The 18,039-nt window shown below is 36.0% G+C and overlaps 1 protein-coding gene across 3 annotated transcripts in view; it reads right to left on the bottom strand.

The window, feature by feature from the left end:
- Positions 1-18,039, bottom strand: part of AKAP6 (A-kinase anchoring protein 6) — a 276,451-nt gene that overhangs the window by 135,242 nt on the left and 123,170 nt on the right. For all 3 annotated transcript variants that reach the window (XM_048949915.1, XM_048949916.1, XM_048949917.1), the window contains 2 exons: positions 12,168-12,264; positions 10,759-10,925 (listed from right to left, as the gene is read on the bottom strand). In XM_048949915.1, coding sequence (XP_048805872.1) covers positions 10,759-10,925; positions 12,168-12,264 — 264 coding nt within the window. The remainder of the gene's footprint in view (positions 1-10,758; positions 10,926-12,167; positions 12,265-18,039) is intronic.

The raw sequence follows: 18,039 nt of genomic DNA, 5'->3' as shown, positions 1-18,039 counted from the left end.
CTTAAGTACTTAATATAATGGTAGACTTATCCACAAGATACTAAAGCTGACATACAAACTTGCATATGCTTTTACTAAATGCTCTACTGAAACAGTTGTTTTGCCATATTGTAGACACATATACAGAAATGGGATCACACAACACAAATTCTGCTGTTTTCTAATAGTACAGCTTAAAAAACAGCAAGATCTATAACACTGCTCTGAATCAAAAGCTTAAGTGTAGCCAAGTGTACTGTGCTACAAGACATTTAAGAACAAGTCTTATTTAAAATGCAGGATGTCCAAGTATATTTTTCCTTTAAAAACAGTTTTACCTTAATTCCCTTTTGTGACCACCCCAGTGAAGAATAGCTGTTTTATGTATACAGCTGAGACTAGAACTGAAAGATTTTGCAGATTAAATCATTGGTAGAAGATGTTCTGAATAACAAAACAGGGAGCTGAACTGAAAGGAAAAAAAAGAAAAAAAAAAGGAAAAGCCACCCAACCACACTGAATACAAATGTAATTAAAATATTTTTAAAAGATTAAAAACATGCAGAAGATAAAATTTACCTTTATCTATCAGTATCTTTATTCACATCAATGTTCCTTTTGTTCTCTATTACACATTTAATCACTCTTAGACATCAACCATAACAGCAAAAACTCAAATATTGAACTGATAATTAAACAGAGTAATATTTATAAGATGTTAGTTTATTTTGTAGATATGAACACTCAATTTAATGCACAAATACAATGAAAGTAAAATTTCTTTTGAAAGATCAGAGGAGTGCCATGCCAGTCACTCTTCAATTGCATAAAGAAGTAATTTTTGTTTTCAGAGCAGTAATATAATTTTAATAAAATGACAAAGAGAGAATGCTTTTAACTGAATCTTTCATAATTACAATTGGCAATAGCACCCATATTAACTTGCCATTTATGTATAAAGTACAGGGTTTCTAGGAGGCTGTATTAAAAATGGAAAACTAGCTTCATAGGCATAATTTTTTAGAAGATAAAATATTGTGCAACAATTGGGCACCAAAAAGCGAAAGCACTGCAGTACAGGAAGGAAGATGAGTTTACCTCACTCAAGCCTGCACTGCCAGAGTCAAACAGGCAAAACAGTCTTATAGAGAAAGTGAAGGAATCCTGTAAGCTCATCCTGTGGCTCTTTAAGCCATGTTATCTGCACACAGTCTGAAATACTTATCATCGCGGTGACTGGTAAGCAGCATATGGATAGAACACACATTCAAACTTTACTTGAGCATTTCAGAACCATTATGGTCTGCAAAGCAGCGTTGATAGCAACCAAAAGCTGCCTTCACTCCTGCCTGCACTTCCCACCTGGGTCTGCCCAGGAAGAAGTGAGACAATAAAGTGTCCCCATACACATCTGTGTGCTTTGCTTGTGATGCTTGGGAAATCCTGAACTGCTTTGAAGAGTAACAGATGACCCAGAGTGCAAGGGAGCAGGAATAAGAACTGAGGAATGAAAGCGGAAAAGATCCCAAATATCAAATAATTTGCTTCATTAGTGATTACAATCTCTTACTATTCTTGCTATTTATTACTATTTACAACCAAAAAGTTGTTCACCATTTTCAGTCAGTGAGGCTTCATTCCTTTTATTTGCTTATTTATGATTTTTCTTCTAGTGTGTTCCATCATTTTCTGAATTAAGACTCGATGAACAGGTCGAGTAAAAAGACTTTGTTTCTCCTTGGACGATATGAAATTGGATTTGAATGGGCAGATTCTAAGCACAGACAGAGTGTAGGAGAAGCTATCCTGCCTTATGGGTGAAGGAGACACTAAACTTGTGTTTTACAGTGGGAGATGACTAGTCTTCAGTAATATTAATCTGTGCATTTGTGCATGTGTGTATTCAAAAACTCATTAACTGTAGCTTTCTCTAAAAATCTGAGAAGCATAGTAGGCAGATATGAATAAGTATTCCACCAATATTCACAACTGAAAATATTTCCTATTAAGAACAAAATGCGTAAGTACAGTTGTAGAGAAAATATGAAGAACAGATACAGGCAAAAACATAAAGGAAATGTTATTGTAGTTAATACTTAGAATCATAGAATCACAAGGTTGGAAAGGACCTACAAGATCATCTAGTCCAACTGTCCTCCCACTATCATTGCTACCACAAGCTACTAAACCATATGTCCATACTAAACCATAGACCGTAGCTCCTCATCCAGACGCCTCTTGAATACTGCCAGAGACAGCAACCACACAGTCTCCTTGGGCCATTCCAGCACCTGACCACTCTGAGAGAAAAATCCTTATGTCTCATCAAAAACCTCCTCTGGCACAACTTGCGGCCATTTCCTTGGATCTTGTTTGTTGCCTGGGAGAAGAGCCCAAATCCCTCCTCACCACAACCTCCCTTCAGGAAGCTGTAGAGTGCAAGGACATCTCCCCTGAGCCTCCTCTTCTCCAGACTCAACAATCCCAGCTCCTTCGGCCACTCCTTATAAGATTTATGCTCCAGACCCCTTACCAGTTTTGTTGCCCTTCTCTGGACATGTTCCAGGGACTCAGTGTCTTTCTTGTAGTGAGGGGCCCAAAACTGAACACAATACTTGACGTGTGGCCTCACCAGAGCTGAGTACAAGGGCATGATTACCCTGCTCCCTGCTCCTGCTGGTCACACTATTTCTAATGCAGGCCAGGATGGCATTGGCCCTTAGTGTAATTGATTTAAGATAGATGTGCTTATATGCACACATACATTCATGTTTCTACATTTTCAAACATAGGTCAAACCCAATTGGGAATTCTGGCTAAATACAACTTGTCAGAGTTCGTCCACATGTGAAGTTACAATAGCCTAATATACTTTCAGAGTTTCAGATAATAGTGTTCAAAGATTCAAATAGCATTATGATAAAATTTGCCCCCTGGGCATATGTCAGTTTAAATATCTGTTCTCATCAAGTTCTCAGTCTGCACTTGTTCTCAGTGGAGTGATTTAGATTTAAAACACCTTTCAAACTGAACTTGATGTATGCTTTGATAGGAAATAGACTTCCTATTCTAAAAGTGAAAATGTGTATTATCTTTGCTACTAAATGTTCCAGCATAACTGTTTTAATTAAAAGTGATGTCTGCTGAAGAGTCTAGGGTTGACAAAATGTAATTCAATCTACAACATCTAGAATCACCAATCTGTAAAAAATACAGAAGCATAAGACCACAGAGATGTCGCAGCTCTTGTTCACATTTTCAGTTACTACACAGCATTCAGTATTTCTGCAATAAATATTAGAATGTATTGGATTAAAAACGTGCACATATTTTATAAGAGGATTGAATACTGTACCTAATTGTGGATGCAATTTGGCTTCTTACATTTTATACTTGGTATGCAGCTTAATAAACATGAGAGGTAACTTTTAGATTAAATAGAAAAATATGAAGAGCTCTGGAACAGTTTTAGAAATCTGGCTTGTTAAAGCTCATTAAAATTATGCTATATACCAGCAAGTAGTATCATACAGAAGACTATCTTTGAGCTAAAATGGGAGCCAACTTTGCTTAACTTCAGACTTCAGGGAAACAGTTCACGAAAAACTAACAAAATATTCATTTAACTAGTGATATAGATAAGCTTTAATGGCTTTTTTTAAAAATGCCTTTGTTTAATGACCCTAAAACTCAAATTCTACAAGCTTGGAAACTTATAATTTTCACCCGAAAATTACCTACCCAATTGAATAATTTTATCCAAGCAAGAACTTGCTCTATTGTATAATTTTTGTACAGTAAGATATATACAAAATACAAGAGAGAAGAACCTTAGCATTTTTATGATGAACTGAAGGTTTTGATGAATATTATTCTATGTGTAATGTCTGTACAAAGATTACATGACTACTTTGGTTTTGCATGGATTTTTGAGAGCTTCTGCTTATCTGAAGAAAATTTCCCTTCAAAGTATGATAAAGAGAGCTTTCTTGGTAAGGCACAGGCTTTGCCAATAAATAACTCTGTTCCAGAAATTCAGCAGTGAAAAGTAGTTACTATTTAACTGTACCCAATGCTCTGCAGTTGTTCTGAACAGAAAAGACAAATACATTCAGCTGATACTGCAAAGAATTTAGATGGCAGATGGTAACTACTGAGTTAGAAGAAGGCATGGATAAAGATGTTTGGAATTTTGGTTTCATATCTGATCTGCAAGGTGTTGCATTAATGGCAAAGAACTTTCTCATGTCTAGATGGGAAAGTGGCTCATTATGGACACATAAGAGAAAATGCCTTCTACTAAAGCACCAGCACCAACTCTCATACATTCATATTCCAAGAAAAGACTTTATTAAGCCATGAGATAAACACAGACCAGGTTGGTATGTGTATCACCAGATGAAAGTCCCTTTCAATATATGTTCAATGTCAGAGATGTAAGTCTGATTTTCATTTCATTACCTTTCAAACTGTTACTGATTAAGTGATGGCTAGTTACTTGTCATTTTACTACACAACATGAGATACAGGATTTAATGCATACATCTGATTCTCAATTTGTGAACATGGAAGAGAGGAAGAGAGACTGCAAGAGAAATAAATTCAGTTTTGAGTGTAGAGTTTTAGAAGTCCCCTGTGACTTAAGAAACTCCATCAATCTAAGTAAAATGATCCCTCTAACATATGCTATTCCTGCCCTTTTGCCAGGAGCAACTAAATAAAAGAGAATGTGCTATCTAACAATTTCTAAGCACAGCCATACTATCTGCAATACTCCAACACAGAGTACACCAAAAACTCAGTTTTCAAAGTGGTTATGTAAGTAAAAACACTAGATACTGAATTCTTGCTTTCTGCTGACAATCCTTCCTTGTTTTTAAGTAGAAAACAATAAAAAACATACCAGCATGTTGGCTTTAATACAATGTCTGCTCTGAAAAGAATACCTTCTGTTTTATTACATTGGCCCAAGACTTCAGAGGTTCACAATGGAAGTATGGCAATAGAGGCAGAATCTCCCTACCAATATTCCATTACATTTTGTTGCTGTGAGACAGATGGCAACAGAGTGGCAGTCTGAAAAAATAGTATCTGACATGGATATACATATGAAGCAAAGGTGTGGAACTGAATTCCTCCATGCTGAAAAAATGTGTGGAGAACAACCAATGGATGTGAACACAGTGAGATGGTGACAGCAGCGTGAAAGACAAGCCATGTTCCAGATGCCTTTGTGCAGCTATCATAGCATGAAATGAGTAACACCTCAATCCACTCAACCACATGAATCAGCAGATTATGACCAGGGAACTCTGCACAGAGCTGAATATTGGCTTCAGTGTGTTGGAAACAATGGTGGCAACACTGGAATGTTGCAGTTTGCACAAGGTGGATCCCACAAATGCTCAAACAAGAACAGAAAGAACACTGTAGGTAAGTTTCTAAGGACTTGCTGGACCTGCAAGGCTAAAGGTGACAGTTTTCTGGATTATCTTTACCTGTCACATGGTGTCACCACCATGAGCTAGAGTCAAAACAGCAGTCCATGGAGTAGTGACAAATGAATTCCACACCAAAAAAAAATTCAAGATGCAGCTGTCAGTAGGTAAAGTGATGTATACTGCCTTTTGGGATAGGAAAGGGGCTTTCATTCTGGATTTTCCAGACAAACCATCACCTCTGAGCACTACTTTGCTATCTATACTGACTAAGCTGAAAGATTGAACTTCCAGATTCAGGCAGGAGAAGAAGACAAGTTTTTCTTGCAAAATGATAATACCGGGCCCAATACCAGTTTGAAGACTGTGGTGGACATTGTGAAGTATGGCTGGACTGTCCTACCACACCCATTGGATTTGGGATCTTCTAAATTCCATCTGTCCAGACCAACGAAGAATGGACTGAGGAGGTATTTTCCTAACTACACCATCATATTAGCTGTCAAACAGTAGGTCACCTCTGTTGATGGAAATTTTTATGAGTGGCATGTGGGCTCTTGTTCACGTCTGGTTAAAATGAACAGCTAATGGTGGTGGCTATGTTGAAAAACAATGTTTTGTAGCTGAGTATTTGCTCTATCAAACAGTGTTATTTTTCTCTTTGTTGTGGTATGTATTTCCATGGAAATAATAGTAGGCATTACTTTCAGAGGAACCTACCACAACATGCTGAAGTCTACTGATTTAGAAATTTAGAACTGATTTAGAACACTGAGAAAAAGAAAAAAATGTAATGACAAATACAGTATTTCTCTGCAGTAATCACAGAGATTCCGAAACACTTCACTTGTATATTCTTTTTATAACAAAGAACAAGTTACAATTCTCTAGTAATAAAGGACTATTACCATCTTAGAATGCCTTAGATTGGAACAGACTTAAAGGTCATCTAATTCCAATCCTTCTGCTCTGGGTAGTGTTGCCAATTACTAGATCAGGCTGTCCAGGGCCCCATCCAACCTGGAATTAAATTCCCTCATGGATAGAGCATCCACAACTTCTCTGAGGTGGTGTCCCCCAGGGGCCCATCTTGGGACTGCTACACTTCAAAATTTTTATTATACATGATACAGACAGTGGGATCAAGTGTACTGTCAGCAAGTTTGCTGATGACACCAAGCTGAGTGGTGCAATTTACACAATAGAAGGAAGGGATGCTATGCAGAGGGATTAACCTAATGAAGTTCAACAAGGCCACATGCAAAGTGCTGCACTTGGGTCAGGCAAATCCCAAATATGCATATAGACTAACTGAATGAAGAACTTACTGAGAGCAGCCCTGTCGAAAAAGGCTTGGGAGTCCTGGTGGACAAAAAGTTGGACAAGAGCTAGCAGTGTGTGCCTGCAGCCCAGAAATCCAACTGTATCCTGGGCTGCATCAAAAGAGGGGTGGCCAGCAGAGACAGAAAGGTGATTGTCCTCATTCATGTACTCCACCTTTGTGAGGCATCATCTGCAGTACTGTGTCCAGGCCTGAAGCCCCCAGCATAAGAATAATGCAGAACTGTTGGTAATAGTTCAGAGAAGGGTCACAAAGATGATCAGAGGGCTACAGCACCTTTCCTTTTGAAGAAAGATTGAGCATTTCCTCTGTTCTCCATTTTGCAATTTAGTCTCATATTGTAATACCGAGCAAGATGTAATTGTTCCTGACTACAGTGTTTATTCCACCCACTAGGTCTGAGACCAGTGTCACTATAAAACTGTCAAGGACAGTTCCCAGAATCATAAACTGTGGTTAGATATTAAATAGCTTCAACGAGTTTTCATTTCTTTTTATGCAAATCACTTTTCTTTATATGGAAGACTTTGCTCAGAATGGCTGGAAACTTCAAGATTACGTATAACTGAGTGGGAGATGATGCTGGAAACATGGGATATTTAATTACATATGAAGGGGAAATTATGCTGGTTTTCTTTTTCCATTTAGACAGAGGTTTGTTTAACCATTTCAAACACTTGAGCAGAAGATCTATCTACTAATTCTACGATTTTAGGTTTACCTCATATAAAGTTTTTATCTCTTCTAATGTTCCTCGAATGCTTACTGCTTCTATCATTAACCTACTGACAGACATAGTCATTATAGAGATAAGAATCTTCCCAGGAGTGTTTTTTACTCATGACAACTAAGTCAAATTTCAATATTCTAAGCACTAGGCAGTTTCATAGTTATTCCTCTGAAGCTAGAAAAGTACAATTTTTTTTTCAATAATACAGTAATTATTCTAGAAAGCAATATGTCCAGAAGTATAGACTACATTCATATTTCTAGTGTAGATTATTTTCTTTCAACCTACTAGCTGTTAAGTTCTGATGTTATGCCCTGAAATGTTTTATTGCAGAATAAAATTGTACAGCCCAAAAATTACAGACATGAGCTAACTGTCCAAAAACATTCTGAAAATAGAACTTATAATGGGCACTAAGAGTACTATTTCATACAGTCTTGAACAAAGTTAGATGTTCATTATGGACAAATGCTGTTGAGATGTCTACACTTTTCATGTACATTAATTGCAATTTACAAGCTCTTTAGTAGGCAATGAACTTTTCCACTAAACGAGGAGTTAAATAGGCCAGCATCATATTAGGGCAGTAACACTCACTGGTTCAAGGTAATAAAGTACACTGAGTTATTTTTCAATACCACTGTTTATTGAGAGCAATACTGTTCCCATAGGCCTTTCTTGATGGAGAGGTACTGGCCACATTATTAAGATGTCAGTTATAAAACAAGAAGTCTGAGACCCCATGAGAAGATGGAAAAAAGCAGATATGCACATGTATACAATTTAAATTTACAATATACAAATGTATACAATACCTCATTTCCAGGTATTTTGGAATATTACTATCAGAAGAAATCCCTTATTGCTAAATAAGTGTCCTTCTAAAAGGATGACATATATATCATACGAAACGTTGCTAGTAACGTTAGATCAAGCATTTTGTTGAAATGCATAGTGGCAATTCTGAGATTTATTTTTAAAGGTATTTCTCAGTGGAGTAGAAAACTCAAAATTTACATAATCCAATTTGAGATGAATACAGCAGTAATTTTTTTTATTTATAAACACAACAAAGTAGTAGCTTTGGTAAATACGTAAGAGGAGATCTTACTGCATTTCTAAGAACTAATACAAAGAATGTAGTATATTAGAAGAGTTTAGTTATCAGAAATATTTAAAAACCTGCAAGTCTTCTACAGCAATCACTACACTGAACTTGAAAGTACAAGCTGGTAGGAAAAATACATACAATAAAATAAATAATCTCATAAGCAAAATCTGAATTCTTCAATACAAATGTTGGTGATGTATTTCTAGTGTGCAGAATCTCTCTCTCCTTTCAACTCTATTCCTTGCAGAAAAGATGCCATAGAGCTATAAAAACACATTTAAAAACTCCTAAGGGAAGGCTTCCTAGGGTCTTTGAAATTCCTCCTTTTCCTATTTCTTCACAGATTTCTAATGCCAACACTGTTTCTGTAGTTTCTCAAACAAGTCAGAAAAGAAAAATACCCTCTAGATATAATCTTTAGATTTTCTATTATACTTCTCAGACTGCTTTTGGCTTTTGAAATAAATGCAAACCAAAATCTACGGTTGTAATATCAACTGTATTTTAATTTTAGTTAATCTTTCAGCATGAATAAGTGGATGGTATTTGACAGCACTGCTACCCATACCTACAAGAAGCATACAATATGATTTAATTAATGAAATAACCTAAAAATTCTTTTCAGTTGATCATTTCTGTCACTTGTAGTTTTATTTATATAGCTGTATTCACAAAAGTATTGCTTCAGGTTCCTATCTCTATGATAAAAAGAGTTAGGCAAGGAGTTGCTACCTACCCACATAAGAAAATGCTGAAACAAAAACTATACATTTTTCCCTCTTTAATCAAGTATTTGAATGTAATCATTCTATGTTCAGATTTCCATAATTTTCACCGCAAAATCAAGCTGGATTATAGAACACTTTTTATGTAATGATTTTGATTGAGCAGTTAGGTGTTTGGCCATGGAAAAGTGAAGCTGTTCTGAGGCACAGGGATATATTTCTGGGGGGTAAAGACAACTTTGGGCTAGGTTGTTTACCTAACTGTGAAAACCAAGAATTGTTCCACCCCCTCCTAATTCCTAAACTAAAAACCTATGAGATACTGGATAATTTTGAACCACGTAAGTGACTAGGCATATTAGTTCAAATAGAATTTCCTGCCTATAGTTTTTTCCTGTATTATGATAAGAAAATATCATAACGTTCAATGACATTCTAGCCAAAAACTATTACACAAACTGATCTCTAGAAAGCTGTGAATACCAGTACAAAGAATTGTCTAGTATCAGAATCAAATCTACTTGGCACAAGCACTTTTTATTTCTAGAAACAAAAAGCTTGATTTCTGCCTGCAGTGTGCCAAAATGTTAGAGTTACTAGGCTCCCTGCTGTATTATTCATTGCTTGGGATGCAATGGAAAAAAACAACACCTTCCATTGCAACCTCTCAACCATTTTTTCTACTGATATTAATGCAAGGGCAGGGACCCTACACCATAAGTTTGTGTTTTGTGCAGTGTCCTTACACTGCTTGTGCTAATTTGAATTAGTATGCTTTGTATTCAAAGTGCTCTTAGAAGTTTCAAGTTCAGCAGCTGGTAAGTACTATAACTCTCTTTGATAATTAATATCCACAAAATGGTTATAGGTGTCAATACTTTATTCTTAAAGTACTTGTTGTATTCAGCACCTGCACTATTATGGAAGACATAGAGGAAAAAGATTTGTGAAAAGGCATATGACCTTCTTCCCACTACAATGGCCATCCCCTAATTAAGCAATGCATCTGATAGTCATTAACAGGAATGAGATAATGAATCACTTTCTCTCTTCTTTGTTAATTTGCTGTAACCAAGCGGCTAATGGATGTCAGAGCTGAGTGATTGCACTGATTATAGTGATTTATAGTTGCAACAAAACAATTTAAAACCATTCTGATTATTCATGTTAAAGATGCTTTATGTTTTGTTTACTAAATGTTTTATGTTCCCCCCTCGTGCCCCTTTGCACACAATGAGAAAGGTCTTCTAGGAAAACTTGAAAGTTCGAAGATTTTTTATTGTTTCAGAGTAAGGCATTTCATTTTGTTTATAGAAAAAAAAAGTTTACCCAGTAGAAATGAAAAGCCTTAGGGTGGAAAGAAAACTTCAGTGGTGCCTAGTTCAAAAGAAGACGGAAATAAGAGGAAATAAGGCAAACTTCAAGCCACTTACCTTAGGGCTCCCAGTCCCCTCCTCATTCTCTGCAGACACATCAGTAGCCAGTATCTCTGCTTTGATGATATCCAGAGCCCTAAGAATCCAGCTGTGTTGCCGTTTGATTTGCCTCTGTAGCTCTTTCCATTGACTTGCAATCATCTGCAGCATGTCCTTCAGTCCTTCTCCAAAATGAAGGGGAAAAAAAAGTAAGTTGTAAGCTTAACTGCATCTTTAAATATTATTCCTTAATCAAAGAAGTAGCAGGATACTTAAATAAACCGAACAGGATATTTAGCATATTTTCTCAGAAATGAGTACAAGCATTACTATTGTTCACACTGCAAACAATGCTATAGGGTCAAAAAGTTATTTTAGCCATCATTTTAAATTTTTATCATGTTTATGCCAAAGTTTTCAAGAAAAGGAAAGTCCCACATAGAATGTGACTGCAATAGGAAAAGCTACAGTAATCCCACCCCCCAATATCCAATCTTTAAACATATCATAATCTACCAAATACATTTCTTCCTACCTTCATCTGTTCATATTTTAAGTAGTTTACATATTACCACTTTCTAAGTATAGCATGACATGCAATACCCTTCTCTGCTATAGCTTCTATAGCTTTTTGGCCTATGCATTTAAGTCAGTGATTTCCTACAGCTTTCACATTAGAGAGATCTGCCTGAAACTGTGAAACAATAGAGGCACAATGTATAACATGATCAGAAAAATGCAAACCAGAGGGTAACCTCTACCTGGGTGAAAAGCAGGCAAAACGAAGATGGCATTACATAGCAATATATACTGATTAAAACCCTATTATCATACAAGTCATGCAAACATCTAAAAATATAGGGGTTGGTGGGGAAAGAGAAAGGGATATCAGCATCTCTCTCTCCCTCCCTTCAAATTAAGGCCTCTGCAGAAAAAGACAAGCCTAACCAAAGGAAGAAGGAATTTTTAATTTTAGTCTATTCCTCATAAATATATTAAAATCATGTAAGAATTAGTTTAAGAGACAAAATAAAGTTTTGCCAATGCAATTACCCATGCAGGGTATGTAAAAATATATATGCATATATTTGAAATCTTAATTCACTATCTTAATGTTACTGCCACTGCTTCTTCATCAAAGAATGTGTCAGTGTAAAGTTCTCACTGATGTGATTTCAATTGAAACTCAACTGAGCAGCAAGACCAAAATAAAATGAACAGACTATTTGCAGGCAGTATTTCATTTTATAAGTATCACTGCATTGTATGCAGTATATGAAACATTTATAAATCTTGAAGGTCAATCTGATAATGCAAATATTAATAATACATAAGGAAGTGAATATATGCAGTAATTTACAGCAATGCTTCTTCATTCTTTAATAGTCTGGAGATATAAAGACTTGCAATATTTCAGAAGGATTTACCTGATTTGTGAGATACAATAAGCTCAAGAAGTTGACGTCCTTCCTCTACCACTGCTTCTTTTAAAGCACAGTGGCTATCAACATTCAACTTAAAACTCTGGGAGAAAAAAAAAAGAAAAAAAAGGGAAAAATCTCAGCATCAAACACTGAAGAGGCAGTTCTCATAAAACACATATACAAAACTACTTCTGTTTTTTATCAAAAACCACATCCCCATTTCCCCAGTAGCCAACTAATCTTCAATACTAAAAGCTGTTGATATTTTGGATCTGGGCTCAAAATGTTTCCATTTGATCAGCAAAGTGCATCTGTGCTGAAACAGTTGACAAATCTAGAAATTCATTAGCTTTTATGAAAAGTCACAACCTGTAGGCTATATCTGCAGTAACAGCATTCTATAAAATACACTAAATTTATGCCATCACATATGAGCTCTGTTTTATTCAGATTTCTTTGAAATGTTGGTGATAGAACTATTTATGAAACTATTAAAAAAATTACAACATTGAACATATTGGCCTTATGTGCACTCATACAAATCTATTGTTTCAGCATTACTCTCAAATCCATTTTCAAAGAACAAATCAGATTGCTTTAGATCTCTACATTCTTAATCTGTAAAGCAAGTATTTTTCATCCTTTTTGCTCTAATATTTTTATTAGTTGTTCAATTTTGTGTCTTTTTATTGTATTGAAAGCTGTTAATAGAGAGATGAACTGGAAACACGATCTACTCCGTGTTATGACATTTTGTACACCACTGATAATTTAGTTGGAATTATTTGTGAATTAGTTGGCAGAGTTTCTCACTCATACTTGCATGAAAGAAAGAGAAATAAAATACAATAAAGAAAGAAGCTCTTGCTTTATTTAATCATCAATCACGCAGCCCTGAACACACACATGCAACCCTTGTTCTCTTTGAAATGCCTACAGAACGAATGAAAATAATATTTGACTCCTTGGAAGAAAAGACTTTTGCTTTCTTTTGCGAATGAATTAAGTGGCAGTGATTAAAGTAGACTTTGCGGGTGCAGATTTGTAGCTTCTGGATTTCTTAAAGCTTATTTATATTTCTCCAAATATTACCAAGTATTCTAGTACTGAAGATATTACAAAATACTCAAAATCCTCATTTCTTAGGAAAGTGACCATATTTTTTTCTTTCTTAACTCCTGTAGTCAGTTTGATTGTCATAACAGAAAATAATTTACCCAGAACTATAACAAAATGATGTTTTTTCACTGTATTTGTCATGGTTGAAAGAGGAACATTGCTCAAGTAAACCCTTAGCAGTCTTTCAAGCAGCAATCTACCTGACAGTTAGTGACAGAATATTTTTGGGAATTTTCCACTCAAATTGAGTAATAAACAAGAATTTTGCTACCTTCAGCATTTTGTCTATTCCAGTTTTCACTGGAATAGTGAAAATAAAATAAAAAATAAAAATAAAATAGTGAAAATAGTGAAAATAATGTTTTGAACCAGCTGTTGAACAATTGGTGAGTCAAGAAGTTAAGAAGGAAAAATTATGTCTGAAATCAGACTGGCCTGTTCTTAAATCTAGGGAGTTTTATGAACCTGAACCTAGAAGTTCTTTTTTCTTCATGAGAGCCTGTCTGAACAAGCACTGACAATATTTAATTTACTGTTTACTTAAAACAGGCTTGTACTGAATAGTTTATAATCATGCACTTCGCAGGAAATGCACTGTGCGTGTGTCTCAAACAGCAAAAGGGAACTTAAAGGACCTGAGAGTAGGTTGTCTAATTTCATATAATTGAAGCTGAGTACTGATGCAGCTGGATGTGGTAGTGTCTCAAGATGATGTGGATGGGTTTGATAGGAAAATTGGAAAAGATGAGGTATTCTTTTTCATTAGAAAAAAAAAAGAGACTTGCTGTCCTATAAAAGATTCATTTAACATAACGCACCAGATACTACAATACAGCTTGATTTTCAGGTGCACCTATTAACCAGTAATAATGTTAACTGAAGAAGTAAAATATGATGAATAAAGAGCCAAACTTTAGGTTCTGACTAACAATATTCTACTTGTACAAAATTCTGATTTTATGGATAAATTATGCATGCCACAAATACTGTGAACATACATAAAATTTAGAAATAAACTCTTAGTATGTACACATCAAAAGGAGAGAACTATTTATTTCGGTATAAATACCAATAGAAGCAAAGGACGTTGTCAGCTGATGTACTGAAGTGTGAGTTTTAGCTTTCAAATTACATGCATACATATATATAAGTTCTCATGAGTGGAAATTTCCTAACAAAAGGAAGAAGTGGACAAAGAACACTGAAAAGAACAGTCCTCAGTGAGTGCATCGGTGTTCATAGTTTTTCATGCTCACCTAACTGAAAATGTGACACATAAGAAAGGCAAATAGATTTGACAATGTAATAAGATTATATATATGTAAATCTATCTATCTATCTATATACAAATCTGCACAGCTAAAAGCAAAAGCAGATAAAAAAATTGTAACGTAGAAGGATCTTCAAACAGAGGACCTCTCCCATCCCAGATATTTCCCATTGCCTACTTTTTACATACACGCTGTTAGAGTTACAATTTTCCAAATACCCTACTTTTTACTTAGGGTATTTGGAAAATTGTAACTCTAACAACGTGTGACCTAGGTACTCTGTTCCTCTCCTCTGATCTTCCCTGATAATGAACTGAGCTCTTGCATCTGAGAAGGGGGAAGGAGAAGGAAAGGGAAGTCAATTAATCAAAGCCATTTTTCCAGACACATTTGAAGCTATGGAGTAGTCTAAATATCATACATGAGCACATATACATTATGGAAAATGCACGGGCAATGGCCTGGCAGCTGCTTTTAAAACAACACATTAGTGTCATCCGTAGCAGTAAGGATATATAATGCAGTTTACAAGCTGCAACAAGCAAAATTACCTTATGAAGTTCTCTGCATTTATTTCCTACAGTCACCATGCACATACATACAAATATCAACTATTCTTATTCAGCACAAAAGACAGACAAGAATCACATCTTTTTATTGAAGCTAGAAACTGTAAATAAAGACTTCAGAAGTGACAACTATTAAGTTCCAGGAGTGTTGTCTTGTAGTGACTACACAGAGGCAAAGGACCTCACCCTTCACAGAATGAAGCTCAGCATTGAGTTTTAGGAAACCTATTGATTCATTGGATAACAGTACCAGGCAGCCAAGAAGGCAAATGGCATCCTGGCTTTTATTAGAAGCAGTGTTGTCAGCAAAGGCAAAGAAGGTGATTGTCTCCCTGTATCTAACTCTGGTGAGGCTGCACCTCAAATACCGTGTTCACTTTTGGGCCCCTCACTACAAGAAAGACACATTGAGGCTCTGCAGCGTCCAGAGAAGGGCAGTGAAGCTGGTGAGGTGTCTGGAGAACTAGTCATATGAGGAGCAGCTGGGCGAGCTGGGATTATTTAGTCTGGAGAAGAGGAGGATAAAGGGAGATCTTATAGCTCTTTACTGAGAAGGAGGTTGTGGCAAGGTGGAGGTTGGCCTCTTCTCCCATATAACTAGCAATAGGATTAGAGGACTTCAAGTTGCACCAGGGAATATTCAGGTTGGATGTTAGGAAAAAATTCTTCCCCCGAAGAGTGGTCAGGCACTGGAATGGGCGGCCCAGGCGGTGGTGAAGTCACTGTCCCTGGAGGTGTTCAAGAAATGTTTAGATGTGGTACTAAGGAACATGGTTTAATGAGAAAACATTGGTGGTAGTTAGACAGTTGGACTAGATGATTCAGAGGTCTTTTCCAAACTTGGTGATTCTATGAATGCTCCAGAACCATAATGGGAAAAAAGCAGCATCTCCTGATCTACACTAGTTTCTGAACACCCTCAGACTTCCTTTTGTTTTTGTTTGTTTTTTTTTTTTTAAATGAAATTTAACTGTTCTGAAAAAAAACCCAGTGTACTCCCAACATATCCTAATCTCTCCTCACATTTTATTGTCTGTAATTTAAATTTTCCAAGAAATTATTTACACTTTTAGAGAAAACAACAGTACTAAAACAAGGATTTGTATATTTAAGTAATATTTTGGGTGAGAATCTAGCAATTTTAATTATAAGAGTTAGACATTGTGGCAACAGTCATGAACCAACATGAAACAACAAGTTGACTAATTTTGGAGAACTACTGTACTCACATATATCATCTCTGTAACATTTTTGCAGATACCTGTCACTGTCTATTGAAAAAAGCAGTTCTGGCACATTTCTGTTCTACAGACAGTTAAGATACTTCATTAGTACTACCAAACTTCTGACAACATTTGTGCTGTGAGCTGGTAAGTAACCTGTGCTCTATCCAATACATAATCAGTTTGAAGCTACATAAATACAAAGTAACTCCAGAGCAATAGAAAAAATATTTTTCTACTAGTATGTCAAAATGGTGATAGATATAGGATAATTATATATATAATATAGGTGATGGTATCGGGTAATTATAGAAACTTCTCTAGTGATTTTAGCTTTCAATCAGTGATGCATATTCTCCAACTTTCACTTGTCCTGACTTTACTTTTTGTCCCAGCACATTTATAAACAGAGAAACTGGTGGAAGTTTAGTGAAGATCAAGTAAAATATGTTAAAAGATATAAATGGCAGAAGACTATGAGAAACAAAGAGGACTGACTAAATGACAATTAAGAGAAAGGGATATCACTATCTTTTTTATACGAACATAACTTGTGTGGAGCCAGGAGCTGGACTCAATGATCCTCATGGTTTCCTTCTAACTATCAGTGATATTCAGTGAATCTATGATTCTAATCTGAACGCCAAGCAGAAAGACTTGTTAGCACAGTACATTACAAGAGGATACAGTAGATGGGACTAATGGAATTAAATTAAGAGAGAGAAAATTTAAGATAGATACAAAGGAAATTTCCCTTGAAAGCCAGATCTATTAGATTTTGTAATAATCTCCTAAGGGAAACAGTGAAAACTCTGATCCCTGGAGACCTTTAAATTTTGACTGTAAAAGATGCAGAAGTGAGGACTGCAATGCAGTGAGCTTGTAGTACAATATCCTAAGTCTTTCATGTGCCACTGAGTTTCTGGCTGGCCAGATTCAAAGGGGCAGACTATTCCAAGTAGTCCAGAAATAGCTTTTGTGAAACCACCTCACCTCTTTTCTCTGTCCACAACTTCTATCATTACAGTATTAGGAAATCAATGTTTTACCCCTTTGTTACCTCTTAAATGTGAATAGCACAGTTATCCTATCCTTAAATAAATATCTGAAGGGAAGATGTCAAAAGCATGGGGCCAGCAACAGAACAAGGGGCAATAGGCACAAACTGGAACACAGGACGTTCCACATGAACATAAGAAAAAATTTCTTTACTTTGAAGGTGACGGAGCACTGGAACATGTTGCCAAGAGAGATGGTGGAGTCTCCTTTTCTAGAGATATTCAAGACCTACCTGGACATCTTCCTGTGTGACCAGCTGTAGGAAACCTGCTTTAGAAGGGGATTGGACTAGTTGATCTCCAGAGGTCCCTTCCAATCCCTACAATTCTGTGATTCTGTAAATACCTTAGGATCCCCAATTTCTATTTCTCATTCCTCCTTGAATTTGTCATCACTTAGGCAATTTACCCAAGTTTTGAACGCATAGCTTTAGATGTCAGAAAAAAAGGATAGTCACCTAAACTCTACAAGACCTTTTGGCAATTTAGTTTAGAAATCACAGAGAGGCTATTTTAGCAGATATGTCAGTATTTCATATTTTAAACTCATGCTAATTTTTTTGCTGCCTACTCTAATCTCTTTTGAGTTTCAATACATAAATTTCTATTTGTCATTGCCTGCCTGCATAATACAA

Source organism: Lagopus muta, chromosome 6 (assembly GCF_023343835.1).
Source record: "Lagopus muta isolate bLagMut1 chromosome 6, bLagMut1 primary, whole genome shotgun sequence".
Classification (NCBI taxonomy): domain Eukaryota; kingdom Metazoa; phylum Chordata; class Aves; order Galliformes; family Phasianidae; genus Lagopus; species Lagopus muta.
The sequence above is the reverse complement of the archived record's forward strand: the minus strand, read 5'-3'. Positions and strand labels throughout refer to the sequence as shown.